Raw genomic sequence first — 15,511 nt, 5'->3', positions numbered from 1 at the left:
TTAATCTGTCTTTTATGCTAAACAAATGCCCATTTTACCCACCATGTGTTGTTGAAACAGAGGGTTGCAAAACACATGTAGAATGGTGTTAGAAAGGTACAGTAGTGACTAGTTTTGCCACAGGAAAATATAGTAAGCATGAAGTCTTTGGGAAAATAAATGTTGCAATTGCAGAGCAGGGAGAAAAGCTTATTAATTTGCCTGGGATTTTCAATAAAGGTTTAGCAGGAAAAAGTCATCTTGCTGTTCAATTCCCTCTGCAATTCTGTGGTTTCTGTCTTGCTGGGCAGGTGAGGGGGGAATGGGGATACTGCTGCATTGTGTAATATATACTGAGATATATCTCTGCAGGAAAAAGAGCCGAGGTGTGGAAAGCAGACAGCTTTAACACTGCCCTGCAGCAGCTTTCTGGACATAAGACCTCCAGGCTGCCCTAGGGAAGGCAACAGAGTCATTTGAGGGTGTGTGATCAGGTTCACACAAAACGAGATAGATGCTGCAAAGGAGGATGCATCTTCTGCAGAAGCTGTCCCTGCCAGCAGGCTGAACCACCACCTCCAACAGCAGCAGAGGCACCACCATCCCAGCACCTGCTGTGAATATGTCCTTGTCCTGTCCTCATATCCACAGCTCAGGCAGAAGTAGGACATCTTACTGCAGGAAAGGAAACCTGCGGACTGCAGGTAAGAGATGAGTCTCTCTGCAACCACAGCACCTCAAAATATCTAGCATTTCAAAGAACAACAGCATATATAAGACAGAAATGGGAATGGCATAGGCAGGGTCCTGAGAAATAATGAGATGTTTATTTATTTCACCAGTATACACAAGAGTTGGAGAAATAGCTTTATATGCTCGATCACCCATGTTGCCTTCAACACAGCACTTTGCTCAGCTGGTGCCTGAGGTTCAACATGCAGGATGCATTCAGACTTTGTGAGGATGCAGGAAGACTGCAATGCCAGGGGAAGCCAAAACACAGCCTTTGCTTTTATCCCCACATCTTCAAAGATTTGGACACACCAGCCTCAGTTGCAACACAGGTCACTACACCGCCATGGAGAGTGTAAGGCTGGTTGTAAAGCAGCATCTGGCTGCTGTGGCTGATCCAGCCAGCCACAGACTTATAAATTTGTTCAGTTGCACATGTATAATTCCTTATTAAGCAATAATCTGGCCACATCTTAGTGCTGGTGCCTGTTCTTCAAAACATTTAGCCAGAGGATTTAAAAGGAAGTGAAAGTCAATAAATGTCACAATGCAGCAAGTACTGGGTCAAATTCTCTTGATATTTGCTGTTTGAGAGCTGCAATGTCACACTGGCATAACTGCAGGGGCTTTTTGAAGCAGTAATTTGCAGGAGCTTAAGTAATAAAAGTTAGGGGTTTGTTTTCCTCTCTCCTTCCATTGGAAAGCTTCCATCTGATATATTCAAGCCAAATTCTGGGATCTGAAAACAGACAATATCAAAGCCAAAGCTGGGAGAACTTCAGCTGTATATACAGGAATAAAGTAATAGGGATAAATAATTAAAATACAGTAAAAATTCTGAGCATTACTTGGATGGTTCTTCCACGTGCCCTTCTTTTTTTCTGCACAGTAAAATCTGGAAGGTGGTGAAAGCTTGAATAACCACAGATATGTGTTATTTAAAGCAACAATGAAAAATAAGGAGGAAATTAAGTTTTTGAGTAGACAGTGAGAACTGTTGTGCCATTGCAATATATGCCCTATGGTCCACACAACATCCAGACTGGATCCTTTTAACACAGGATGGGAAGAAACACATGGAGTAGATGTGCAAAGATATGGGATGGTTCTCTCTTTTGTGTTCTGCAATAATCTGGCTTTTGCTGAGCCTGACAGCAAAATCTCTGTCTCAGAGGCATGACCTTTCCAAGGTTTACACTTCAGGGGGAGTTTCCATTCCCAGGCCCAGAGCTGGACCCATATTGGGAATTGGCAGCCCTGTTCTTCCTCACCAGTCACTTCCTCAAGTTTTCAGGTTCTCTCCTTCATGTTCCAAGCCCTGTCTCCAAACACATCCCACAGCAGCTCAACTCTGGGTTTATTTACAGATTTTACTGGCATTGCTGCCATTCCAAGTGTCACCCTGCAGATAAAGAGATCGAGAAGAGCCCTGCCAGTGTTAGTGAGCCAGAGCCCTGTGCAGCAGAGCCTTGTGGCACTGCTGTTACAAAACCTCCTCTCCCTAAAAACTCATTTCACCTGCACTCGGTAAATACTCTAGTATTTATTTTATCTCTTTTATTCTCTATAATCAGTGTTTGATACCTACTCAAAAGAGCCTGAAAGACTGTGAAGGCTTTGGAGATCTCTCTCTCTCCCATTGGAAATGAGTCTCTTGTGTTGTCTCTATCTCTAAAACCAGCTACCCTGCTGCTGCTACAGCTGGTGTGGCTCCAACAGTGCTATCAGGACGGGGAATCCTGCTGCAGAAAGGCTGTTGCTAAGGGCTTTGACACTGTGTCATTTAACTCTGCTCAGGGCAGGTCTAATCACTGCTGTGCTTTAAAACCACTGATAGTTCTAGAGACTGGCTTACACTCCACCTGCCAGCATTGCCAGCACTGGTGGAGATGGAAAAAAGCCTCAGCAACCACAGGAAATTCTTAGGGCTGCTTTCCTTGCAGGGACGGCATGGTACAAAGTGCTGCTGTAGAAGCTCTGCACTACTGTTTCCTTTCATTGTTTTTCCCAAATTTTCCTTGCCTACTTTTGGACCAAAAGCTTTCCTGAGGAGGATTTCATAGCTGCTTTCTGCCCCCTTCATAAGGGGAACAGGCTTCCGGGTGGGAGGAGAAATGGCAATAAACCAAGTGAAAGCTAAAGGAGAAGAGATTCCTGGGCTCTCCCACGTGCTGACACTCAAGTGAGTGCCCTCAGCTTTATCTGCTCACTCTCTGGCCCCTATCAGAGATTCACGTCATTACCCAACTCAATGATTTCCGAGGGGGGATTCTTTCATTGTCTCCTTGACACAGGAAAACAAATGCAGGCAAACAGGCAGGTTGGGCACCTGTTCATCACCTCTCTAAGCACATTCAGATAGACTTTGATAGAAATACCTTTCTGCCAGTCCTCCAGGGCTGCTGGGCTGATGCTTCTTGAAAGCCTTGGCACTTAACATCCACCTCAAACATGTTTACAAGGTCACATAACCGTGTTGCTCAATCCTCTCCTCACTCTGCCAGCTCCACATTCACTCCACAGCCCACTTCAACTGCATCCTGCCTGAGCATAAAACTTCTCACAAATTCACTACTGCTTTTCTCTCCCCTTTCTCACTTCCCTTCCTGTCTATCTCTGTCCTTGCTGAATGCCTCAGACAGAACTGACTGTACACTTACTACCCTTAGAAAGGCTAAGAAATATGAGAAATGTGAGGGTTTAAGTGTATGCACTGAGCATGTGAAAGGTCTGATCTCAGGTGACTTGCTCACAGTAACACACCATGTCTCAGATTAGCATTTCAGACATGAGAGATCTTTTGTCTCCTACCATCATACTTTTTGCCTTTACTTTTACAGCCTCACCACCTCTAGTGCAAAACTTCCCTCTACGCCTCCAGATCAGAAGCAGCTTACATACTCCTCATCTCACAGATAACCCTCCAGCTTCCAGAAGGCATGCCAAACCCTTGATTTCTTCATAAATTATGAAATATTTTGTAATCCTTCTAACTCTGTTTTAATTTCTTTAAATTTTAATTAATTCCACTCTGTTCTTCCTGTGCTGCATTTAGTCTTGAGCTAACCTTCTATGGGGGACTATCATATCCAGCTGCAAAAAAACATTATTAACATTAATAATTCATTTAACTCTGAGAAGCACTCAGAGGTGCAACTGATGTATGAAATCAAGTCACACCTCCCATTTGGATGGGACTGACAGTAGTTTCCAGGGCTATGTGGGATATACCCCTCAGAGAGGTTCTAAAAGGCAGTGACATTGCAATGCAGTGAGGTACTCAAGTGTTAGATTTAATCTAGAACAAAGACCAAGACTGAGACAGATGCAGCAACACGAACAATACTCCCAGAGTGGATAATATGTCCTAAGATGCTTGGGTAGTCCACAGTGGGGGCCCTGCTGCAAACCTTAGCAGTTGTGAGCACAATGAGGTAGATAAAAGCTCAGGCAGAGAGAATCTCCCCCCCAACAAACTCAGAGCTGCCTGCAGTATAGACATACTCAAAGCCATGATGTGAGGTCAGCCATGAACTGCATCTGCCATAGCCACTGGGTGTGAAAAGTCAAGAACTTGAGAACAGCAGTGACTTGCCCTCATACCATCCTTCCAAATATAACCCACTAGCTCACCAAAGGGGAAGAAATAATGGGCAGGCAAAGAAAGGCCTTCAGTTGAAAGCATTATTTCTCTTTCAAACTGGGACCTGAAATAGATGTAAAACATAAGCTGTAACTAAAAGAAAAAAGCAAACATCTCTTTCAAAATAATAGTCTTACTAAATGAGTTCCTCCCTTCCAATGGCATATCAAGTTAAGCTTAGAAGTGGATTTCTCTTTATATAATGCTCATTCACCAATTTTTTCATGCCACATAGGCAGGTACATGTGTGGTAAAACTTCCCATACCAAAGGCTACCAAGAGATGGCACCAGGATTTCTGTGTGCCACATGTTTGTCCAGACCTGTGGAATAACCTTGGTGGATGGTATTCCTCTCTGCCTCATCAATTCTTCATCTATTTTCAAATCTAACGTGAAAGCATCTCTTTTTTCCTTGCCTCTACCTCTTAATTTTCCAATTTCTCCCATCTACTGCTATTAACAGTACAATGCTAGTAAAATGTAATTCTGAAATGCAACTCTATTTGTTCTGCAAAGCAGCACTGAGATAGCATCAGTCTGAAATGAGATTTTGTAACTTATTATTAATATTAGAACAGGTCATTCTTTGAGAGAAATCACATAGACCGTAAAAAGAACAGAGAGAAGGAACTGCATGAAACTGGGACACCTTTGGCTCCATGATAATTTCTTCTATTATAATGGCTCATTGCATTAAATTTGCACAGTAGGGTTTATTTACCTATCTTAGTGATGCAACCATCCCCGCTTCATGTTATCTGAGATTTTACTCAAGTTGAAGAGACGCTTTTTATAAAAAAATTTTCCAAACAACCCTCTTTCTTTTTGTTGCTGGCATCATCTTGTTCAGGATGGTATTTACTAGTTTTATTTAGCAGGAATTCTAGGACAAATCCTATGAGATCAAGGCCAGATGAAAAGCATGTCATTTAGTTGTGACATAGCTCAACAGAAATATTTTGGCCCTTCCTGTGAATTTTCTACAGGGATCAAGTGAACTAAATAGTATCTGCTTAGTCTCAAAGCATTGATTAATTCTGACCACATTCCAATAGAATCATGTGTTACTTTCCAATTAAATATCCAGACTGCTCAACATGATTAATGGCAAAACACAGACTAACAAGAGGCATTAAGAATTATCTACTTTTGGTCTTCTATCAGGAACCATTGCCAAATAAACAAAGAACCCATCACAGCAGATTCCACATCAGGTTGCAAAGGAACCAATCACCATGTCAGTACATTGAGTTTCTTCTCTTTCTCAAAATACTGTCTTGCAATGGCCAGATATGTCGCATATTCTGTTCTAGCAGAGAGCAGCTGAAACTTTAGCCCAATCCAGGGGATGGAATTGCAGTAAACGTACATGGTGGTCTACCAGCAAGAAGTTATCCAGGATTAAGGATAGGGAAAATCTAACTGCCTGCTCTGGGGTTTAGAATACATTTGTGGTTGGATCTCTTCCATGTGCCTCTCCATCATTCTTAACAGAAGAGATAAGTCTAGTGTTGGGGTCATCCCCACGACATGTCTCCTCTCTCTGTCTAAACCAGACGTAGCCACTGTCGTTCTGGTTTCTTCTGTCGGTTTTAAGGTCACAGGAGATCACTTCTACAAGCATTTGTTGATGTGGCACCTTGGACACTTTTCAACACTGTGGGCTCAACACTTAGATTTTATCTTGCATCAAAAGCACCAGTTTCAAGATGAGAAAACAGAATCCCAGTTGTATGCAAAAAAGTGTTCTAAAAAAGCAGAGCAATATATATGTTCCTTTATTCAAAGCCTAATTTGAAGCTATATACAGCCTCTTAACTTATATCTTCATAATTTCCAGGATCTTTCTATTCTTCTTGGTCAATCTGGCATAATATCTGATTAAATATGGCTTTTAGCTTTAGATGTGCTCTCCTGATCACACTGATTTTCCTCTCTTCATTTGCATGGCCTTTGAAAAAACCTTCCTTTCAGCTCACCCTGTGACAGAAGTATGTGGTACAGGAATCACTTCAAGACCATAGCAACCATACCATCATTATGCTTGCACGTTTCAGATTCACGAGTCATTCCCCACCTCAAATCACTCCTGAGCATTTATCAGCAAAGAAAAGATGCACAACTTGTGATATTCTCCTTCCTCCTGGGTTTTGAGCCCTGACACCAGTTGGAGAGGACACCATTTTCCTAATCTCTCTCAGCAACCATCTACCTGACCCAGGCTTGAATGGCCATCATGCTACTTCCAAGTTGCCAACTCCAGACTCATCCTCCACTTCACAGAGAGAAATAAACATTTTTAAGACACCTCACATTTCTGGAGGCAAACACTTGCCACAGGTGAAGAGAATTTGCTTCTTTTTCCCTTTAGTATGTGAGGAATCCAGATATCCACCTCAGGTGGAATAGAGTTACACTGAAGGATTTCCTCCCTTTAATGAAAAGGGAGATTATCAGCAAGCCTCTGAGGAGCTGGGACTATCCAATAAGCACCAAACATAAGAAGAATTGTGATCAAATGTCAGAAGTGGTTAATGCTGGACATGAGCAAAGGCAGATAATTTCTGCATATCACATTTTCTAGTGAATTAATTTGGCGCCATTCCCAGACCTTTTTTATTCACTTTCCACTTTTAATTAAGTAGTCAAACTTTACTGGAACAGCCCAGTGTAGAAAGCCAAGTATTGTGAATACTCACAGAAAGAGTTTTTATTTCTGACAAATACTCACTCTTGTTGCAATCTCTCATACAAGGTTTATGTGAACAATTACCATGAGCCACTCTGCTCAGTATGATAAATAGATGTACTCATAGAGCTTTGAGAAATAAAGACATTTTAAAAGACTCTTCAAATTGCTTTAATAAAACTGCCCACCAATCTTTTAACAGAAGAAAAAGGAAACATAATGGAGGGAACGACGCAGACACTTGTCATCCCATCATTTGCCATTTTCTAAAGCACAGGTCTTCCTCATATGAAAGGAGAGTAAAACCTGGTTCTTTATTTTCAGCCACTTTGATACTTTATCTTCAACTTGAGGAGTCCTAGAAGAGCCTGCACATCACGTAGGCACAAAAACACAGCTTCCAAAGCCATTGATGAGGATACCTAATACTTGACAACCTAGAGACCCATACAGAAGAGACCCAGATCCTGGTTAACTAGAGAACAAACTTCTTCCACTGTCACATTCCACATCCTACAACACATCCAAATATCTCTCAGAACAAGTAAGCTGGGAAAACAAGCAACAGTGTTGAAAGGGACACTGGAAAGCAGAAGAAGGGTAGAAGCTATGGAACAAATGGGGAGTAATTAAGATGAAAGGTGAAAAGAGCAGTGACCATTGCACTGTGTGGGGCATCAGAGATGCTGCATTAGAGAAGGTGTTGATGGAGTGAAGATCTGAGCATCCCACACACACTCATATCAGATATCCCAGCTACTGACATAAACAGAGCTGAGAGAAACAGAACATCATCTGGTTTTATTTTAAACTGTCCCTGTAAAAGGTATCAGAAGACCTTTCCCACAGCACAGCATCATGAGAGATGGGCAAGACAGCCTTGAGTCTCTGACTCACTTGTATTTCATGGTGGTTAACTCAAGAGATCTCTATACCTCAGAGAGTTTTGTGGTTTTTTCCATGTAGCTTTTACCTCAGATATGGGTAGTTCTGGAAAGATCTACAATTATGGCACCAGCAACCTGAAGACCTCAAATGCCTAACTAAAGCCCATAAAGTCCATGAGTCACAGTCCCAGGGGAATCAGAGATACTTGGCATATACCCAGAGAAGGTCAATTGGAGCATGGGGAGACTATTTCTAAATAACCCAGAGCTTTGCCACTGGGAAAAATAAATAGAACTATGTATCTAGTTTCCACATCTTAGCTGGCTAAATAAATAGCTCTCACAGGGCACTCTCCGGGGCAGATTCTTAAAGTGACCTTGGTCCTGCTGCTGCCCAGAACAGGGGAACACGAGTGTACCCACAAGAGAAGTGGTGCATTTTCAATGCTGCATTCCTGGCAGCTGATCAGAGAGCAAGGGTAATCTCAGCTCCCACAGTTGCCGGCTGTTCCTTCCCAGCAGAAAGGCAAATCATGGTGGCACATAGTTATGAAGTGGAGAGAAGGTATCAAGAGCAAATACAAAGCGAGGCTCAGAGAGAGGACTTCAGGGACGACATTGGAGTTTTCCTCTGTAGGCAGGTTATAGACTAGTGTTCTTTACAAGTTCCATACTAATACCAAAAAAGAAGCAGATGTTTTTGTGAGTAACTGCACCAAAATACCCCGCTCCAGATTTCTGCACAGCCACAGCAACTACGGGAAGATCTGCACCAGTGTCAGATTGCCAGGAGCACACGCTGGGCTAGACAAAGCACATGACTCTTTTTATCCTTTCTTCCAATCTCAGGAAACCTACCTATAAGCTCCCTACCCCAGTCACCTCACAAATTTATGGCTAGAGCAACTCAAAACATAGAAGGACAATTTCACATGTACCCACCTCAATTTCTGATGAACTGTAAGGATGCTTGGGATTTTCATAGCATAGCTATCTGAGGCATTTCCTAAAACTGGGAAAGAAGACCTGTAGCCTACCCTACAGTGAGAGCAGTGCTCCCAAATGGACTGCAAGCAAGAACAATTTCTACTGAATAGTAAGAAACTGGTGTTGTGAACTGGGTTGCAAGTGTGAATTAAAACAAAACAGGTTTGTGTTGTTCTTCTGATGTGAAACAGACTGTCTCCACTCTGCCATTGACCTTCTCGGGCGCCCCCAGTTACAAAACAAAAGGCCCAGCTCTGAACCTTGGCCAGGCCAGCTGGCCTGGCTTCAGTGGCCACCAGGCTTCAGCCAATTTACGGTTCTTGTTCATTAGACCACGTGTAAGTGGGAGCCAAATCACCTTTTCTGTGAGCTAGGTCACAGAAAGATTTTATGCTCCGATTGCACGCTCATACAAATATGTTTTAAGAAGAGCACAAATATTTTAGGAACTAAAAAGATAAATAGGAAACTGAACTAGCAACGACAAGCTCAAGTAGACAGCAATTAATGTACAAGATACCTTTTTTCAAAGGGAAAATAAAAGCTTTTCAGTAATAAATAAAAAGGCTTATTAGCAATAAATCTGAGGTTTTATTGAGAACAATTTTGAGTTTGCTCTTCTGATGTCTGTGTCTCAAATGGAAAAAAGGTCCACTGAAGAGTTCAAAACAATTCTTGTATATCAGATAAAAGGAAGAAAAAGCTAAATATTGCATATTGACAATCTGGAATAATTGAAAACAAAAGCAATGTGTTTCTCTGAAGGCTATTTCTTTCTCTTTCTTCTAAGTGAGTATTCTAGACTATTTTGCAGCCTACCTTACAGCAACCCTCAGCACTCACTGCATCTCCAAATGAATTTCAACAGAAAGCCAGGCTAGAAATGTGTGACAGATACCAAGTTTTTCACTTTCCCCAGAGGAAACATCAAATGGAAAAAAGCACTTTTCCACAAAATTCATTTTAAAAACCTTTATGCAGCCAGTCCCATTGCTTAACAGAGAACTGATGCAGGCAAAAGTCCTATTACATACAATCCTGACCTATAAGGCTACCATAGAAGTAGAACTAACACTATTCTAATCATAGCTAACACTTCCATAGGAAGGAAACCAGGGAATTGAGTGGAATTTGCTTAGTTAAGCATGGACTTGGACCCATCAGTCATTTTTGGTTGCCTCAGAATTCAAGCCCAGCTCTGGGTCTAACTCATCCTGGGCACCCCTGTCATACACAAAGCAGGTCTCCAGGCTCCCTAAATCTCAAAGTTATAACATGAGGTCTTAGGGGAATGTTGAAGGATGCTCAGATATCCTAGAAATAATACTGTAGCAATAATATTCTTTGAGTTCCTCTCTGTTGGAAACATTCTGGTATCACACTTTTGGACAGACCATGTAGAGGAGTCTCAGGTACTCTAAGAGAGAACGGAAGTTGTGAAGCAGTTCCAGATCCTTAGCACTGTCCTAGAAAGCCAAAAGCACAGGCTAAAAGTGAGTTGGCTCCCATCAACAAGGCAGCTGCAATTCAAATTCCTTCCCATGCAATGTATTGTGTAACTGGTGATACTGGGAGAACTAGCATCGGTCTTTGGTGGTAACATCAGGATGGACATTATTTACTGGTACCCTCACCCAGAATGACTGGCCTCCACTTCAGCCACAACTAAGCAAGTAGTGGCCAAACCGTCGTGCCATGTCTGTCCATCCTTCTCACCTACACACAATGCTCAGCCTGGAACTGCTTCCTCAGTGGTCACCAGCCATGGACCTCACCCATGTCAGGTCCATGCAGAAGCCAAAGCCAACTGAGTGCTCCCATGTCCTTGCTGAGATGTGCATGAGGAAGTAGAGAGTGTGCTCCATAAACCACTGCATGCCTCAGCAGGAGAACTGGCAGGTTCTGTGTTGCTTAAGCAAATGGGATTGTGTGGGCACAGCTCACAGCAGTAAATTCTTCCTCCTGTTTTTAAAGAGCAAGTCACAGAAATGTGTCCTTCTGCAGTGTTTTCCACATTATAAAGTTTGCCTTGAAAGGCATCTGAGGAAGTGGTCATTTGGCATTAAGATGGAGATATAAAATGGACTTGCTGTCTTCAGAAAAGAACTATTTGAAATATGTGGGATGGGCTTAAAACCAGATGCAGATTAATACTAGTAAGAACTGTCATACTTCAAAAATATCATGATGACTTGCATATCATCATGACTGTCTGGAAAAGGAGCATGAGGCAGTACTGCCACGATTCCACTGTACCTGCCCCCAAGGCTGGTGGTGACAGGAGGTTCTTGCTAAGGGGTAAATGGGAGCAGTTTTTCTGCTGCTAGCACAAGCTTCTCAAAACCCAGTCGTGGCTGGGGAACAAAGGAAGATACCTTGCAATCAAACTGCCATCCCTGTATAGGGTACACTACAAACAAATGGCCACCAGCATGAATCATATGATGAATCATGGCATTAATGTGTCCTTCAGGGAACTATTTCTGCCTCTTAAAAAACCCTGCAGATTTAAAGTGAGTGGAAACTGCATACATTTCTGATTTCTATGCCTCTTCAAGTGGAACCAAAATTTTATTTCTTGCTGTCCTGGAAAGATGAGTTCCCTTGGGGCTACTGCCTACCTGACTGTCCTGACGTGTCTCTTGCTGTAGGGAGTGATGACTTTGAAAAGCAGCTCCATGGCTCCATTGATGCCAAGCATAGTTCCTGTGGTAACTAAGGCAATAAAAGAAAAAAGCAGTCAGCTCTGAAGCAGGCAGTCTGTAATGTGTTTTAGAGGAGATGTGGGGAAGGGAGTAGCTGCCCCTGAGGCTATGAACTCTCTGGGCTCCCATCTGGACTCCACAGGTCACCTTACAAACACAGAAAGTGAAGCATAAAGCTGTCTGTGGACGCAACCAGAACCAAGATCAGGTGAAAAAGAAGTCCTGCAGCTCTTTCCCAAGTTCCCCAAAGCCCCTTTTCCTATAGATATTGTACTCTCCAGACAACAAATTGTAATTAAATAAGGTCTTCTCCCAGAAAAATTCATCCCACGTTTTCTACATGCAACTCCATGAGGACAGTTCATTTTATAGGGTCTTGGAGGGCAGAGTTTTCTTTCTCTGCTATTATTCAGCAGGATGGAAGTGAGGTTTGGGGGCAGGGGTGCTTCTGAATGCACCTTAATTTCATCTAGGCCATTTTCCCTTTAATCCTTCACTTGTTAACATGCTAGGAACTTTGATAGATAAATTTTACAATCAATTCCAAAAATGCCTGATGCATAAACTAGGTGTTTAGCAAGACTTCCCCACTATGAGACAGAATCTCTGTGTAATGAAGGGACAAAAACAGCCCTGAAATATTAAATGCAAGCAACCAAGGTGAAAGGATCAGTAATCAACAGCAGCCAGGGGAACTGGCTGCCTGCCCACTGCTGGGTTTTGGCTGTTTTGTAGATATCTCCCAGTGGTCATCAGAGAGCTGCCAGAGGGCCCATCATCTCCTCTCATCCTACCGTGTCCCTGCCAAGCTCTCCTGTGATGGAAAGCTTTGCAAGGCTTGCCAACTACATTCACACTTGCCTGTAATTCATTAGAGACAGGGTGGTGGACAAGGCTGTTTGAACTCATCCTGCCCCAGAGCAGGACATGGGCAGCCAGACACATCTGGTTATAGTGAAAGGAGCAACTCAGAGTGAAGAACTGGTTCATGAGATGAGACAAGGACTCACCTTTTTTGCTTTCGTACCTAAGCACTCTCAGAGTATAATATGCTTCTGAATTATATAAATATATTTTTTAAGGTTGGAAACATGTAATCCCCTAGTTTGGTACCACATCCACATAGACTTTCACCTAACTTCCCCTGCATCTTCCCAGCTGGGCCACAGAGCCCACAAAGCCAAAGCTACTCATGGAGGGGAAGCACATCTGGAGAGTGCAGGAGGTACCTAGAGAATAACAGACTTGCTCCAGCAAAGGTGCAGAGCTGGGGTTCTGGGGTCTGACATTAACAGAAAGAAGGCCAGGTTGCAGTGTGCATCCTAAAACCTCTGCAAAAACTGCAGCAGAACTGGAATGCAGGTGCACTGAAGCAGGGAGCTGGGAAGTGTGTAGATCATATTTGGGGTGGGAGGCAGCCCAGGGTCACTGCGCAGCTGTGAAACCCAAATAAAGGCACGTTTCATCTTCTGGCCTTGGCTGCATTTTCAACCACACTCAGCCTTTCAAATACTGCTTACCATGGGTAGAGGGGTTGAGTGTTGAGGTTTGGATGCTTGCCTGAGAAAGCCCATTGCATGAAAGTAACTCCTGTACAGACAGAAGGGACCTGCAGGGCAGGGCACCAGGACTGCTAAATCTCAGGATGCATATATTAGACTCAGACAGGATGGCCATCAAGAATTATCTGCTGGGTGAGGGATGTGGAGAAGGAGAGGAAAGGGTTAGAGTGAGCAAAGGGAAATTTGTGCTGACAAGCTCAGTGCTTCATAGCAGGGAAAGCCTGTATGAATCTCTAATGATCCCAGGAGAGAATACTGGAAATCTCATTGCCTGAATCATTTAACATGAGGGCATTGCCAACCAAGAAAAGCTGAGAGTGCATGGGTGGGGGAATATTAGACAGAAGATCAGGATCTAATATCTGCTTCCTGGGGGACCTTGAATGTGTAAGTGATTTTTCTCTCCCTCTGCTTCTCCACCCATTTTTTCTTCCTCATGGAGCTGCTCTGAGGATCAATACAATCAGCAGTAGTGAGACATTTGGCTGTTATGGTAATAGCAGCTGCATAGAGACTTAAAGTACCCAAATCTCGGAGCAAAAGAATTGACTGTCTTTCTTTTAGAATAGGAGATTCATTGCCATGAATATTTTTCACTACAGCACTTATATTTCCATAGTCTGTAGATGAAATGCACTGTAAAGGCTGCATAGGCCCCTAGAGGAGCACCTTTTTCTATGGTTGTTCTGGCTTTTGTGCCTGATTCTGTACATTAATGGTGCATGCAGACACTAACCTTATCAGGACTAATGTTTCTTTGCACTGAAATGACTAAAGAAGAACTCTGGCAGCTGTCACACAGAGAAAAAGAGGAAAATCCTGGCACTCACCATTAGAAGCACAAACTCTCAGGACCCAGAGGCAGTGGGTGAGGGGCAGGTGGTGGTCCAGGTTTCTTCTTGTCAAGCTCAGTATTATATCAGTGGCTTCTGCCTTCTGCACTTTCAGACCAAACTTCCTATCTGTGAAAAGCAAATAAGAATCAAACTTTTGCAAAGGCCAGGTCTTTGCAGCAGTCCTGATAAATGTATTTGCACCAAAACTTGTAACTCAAGATCTCATAACAAAGGCATTCAATTGTATCAATGAGTTAAACCAGCATTAATCCCACTGAAAACAGGAAAATATGGAATTGCCTCTAGTCACCATATACAAATCATAGAATAGTTTAGGAAGAAAGGGACCTTTAAAGCCTACCTAGTCCAACCCCCACGCAATGAGTTGCACTGGACCAGGTTACTCAGAGCCCCATCCAACCTGACCTTGAATGTTTCCAGACATGGGGCATCCATCACCTCTTTGGACAATCTGTGCCAGTGCCTCACCACCTTCATCATAAAAATATTTCTTCCTTATATCCTGTTTGAATCTATCCTCTTTCAGTTTAAAACTGTTACTCCGTGTCCGATAGCAGCAGGCCCTACTAAAAATCTGTCCCCACCTTTCTTGTAAGCCCCCTTTAACTACTGGAAGGCCACAATAAGGTCATCCTCAGTTTTGAGCCCCCCACCCAAGAAACCTCCCATCACCCAGCAGTACCTCGTTGGCCGACCCTGGCCAGCAGACGCAGCAGGGGCAGGAGGGTGCTGTGGTCGGGGGGCTCGGCCCGGGCGGCGGCGGCGAGGGCCTGCAGCAACGCCTCACTGCCCCCTTTGCTGATCACATAGTGGATCCTCCGGCCAGTCCCTGGGGAAAAGAGAACAGACCGCTCAGAGCATCCCTTCCCTGAGCCACAGCTACCACAAAACCTCAGCACACAAAGTTTCCATGGCCTTTCAACAGTATTTTAGGGCTAGAAATCCAAGAGCATTTGCAGAATTGACCGTGGATCTCAGGTGCCCCTGGCCTGGAGACACGGCTAATGGCTGCGTGGTGGAACTATGTGCTCTGCTGCCTGTTACTACAACAGTCATTGTCTTCCCAAACCCACATGATGCAGAAGTTTTTTGCTGTGCATTGAAATGTGGCAGAGAGGAATAAGCAGAGACACCGACAGGTTTCAAAGGAGCAGAAGGCTCAGTGATCTTTTCTTAGATATTGGAAATTAAACAAGGAAAGGACTAAAGCTGCAATGAGCTTCTGCCAAATGAAAAGGAAGCCTAGGGAAGCCCTGGAGACAGCTTTCATATAAATCTAGGTCTCCAAAGAAACCACAGTCTAATCCTGTGAGCCCCACTGTGTTAACAAATATTGACCCATGGGCGACTTGGGCAGCGACTTCAGGCTCTGTAGTTGGAGGATGCTGATTATTCAGTTCCTGGAGGGGGGCAATGTCTCCTATCTCCATGTAGACAATCCTTCCACCTAGCCGAGGAACGGGGCTGCA

General features: G+C 43.5%; 1 protein-coding gene across 1 annotated transcript in view; it reads right to left on the bottom strand.

Annotated features, from left to right (window-relative positions):
- The window catches only part of AGBL1 (ATP/GTP binding protein like 1), a 248,895-nt gene extending 234,246 nt beyond the window's left edge, over positions 1 to 14,649 (bottom strand). Inside the window, exons 1-3 of the mRNA XM_027644667.1 lie at positions 14,448 to 14,649; positions 14,016 to 14,147; positions 11,540 to 11,633 (exon numbers count right to left, since the gene is read on the bottom strand). Of these exons, the coding sequence (XP_027500468.1) occupies positions 11,540 to 11,633; positions 14,016 to 14,147; positions 14,448 to 14,466 (245 nt within the window). The 5' untranslated portion in view covers positions 14,467 to 14,649. The remainder of the gene's footprint in view (positions 1 to 11,539; positions 11,634 to 14,015; positions 14,148 to 14,447) is intronic.
- Between the last annotated feature and the right edge of the window lie 862 nt (positions 14,650 to 15,511).

Source organism: Corapipo altera, unplaced genomic scaffold, assembly GCF_003945725.1.
Source record: "Corapipo altera isolate COAL_440 unplaced genomic scaffold, ASM394572v1 50, whole genome shotgun sequence".
NCBI classification, from domain to species: domain Eukaryota; kingdom Metazoa; phylum Chordata; class Aves; order Passeriformes; family Pipridae; genus Corapipo; species Corapipo altera.
This window is presented reverse-complemented; position numbering and strand designations above follow the sequence as displayed.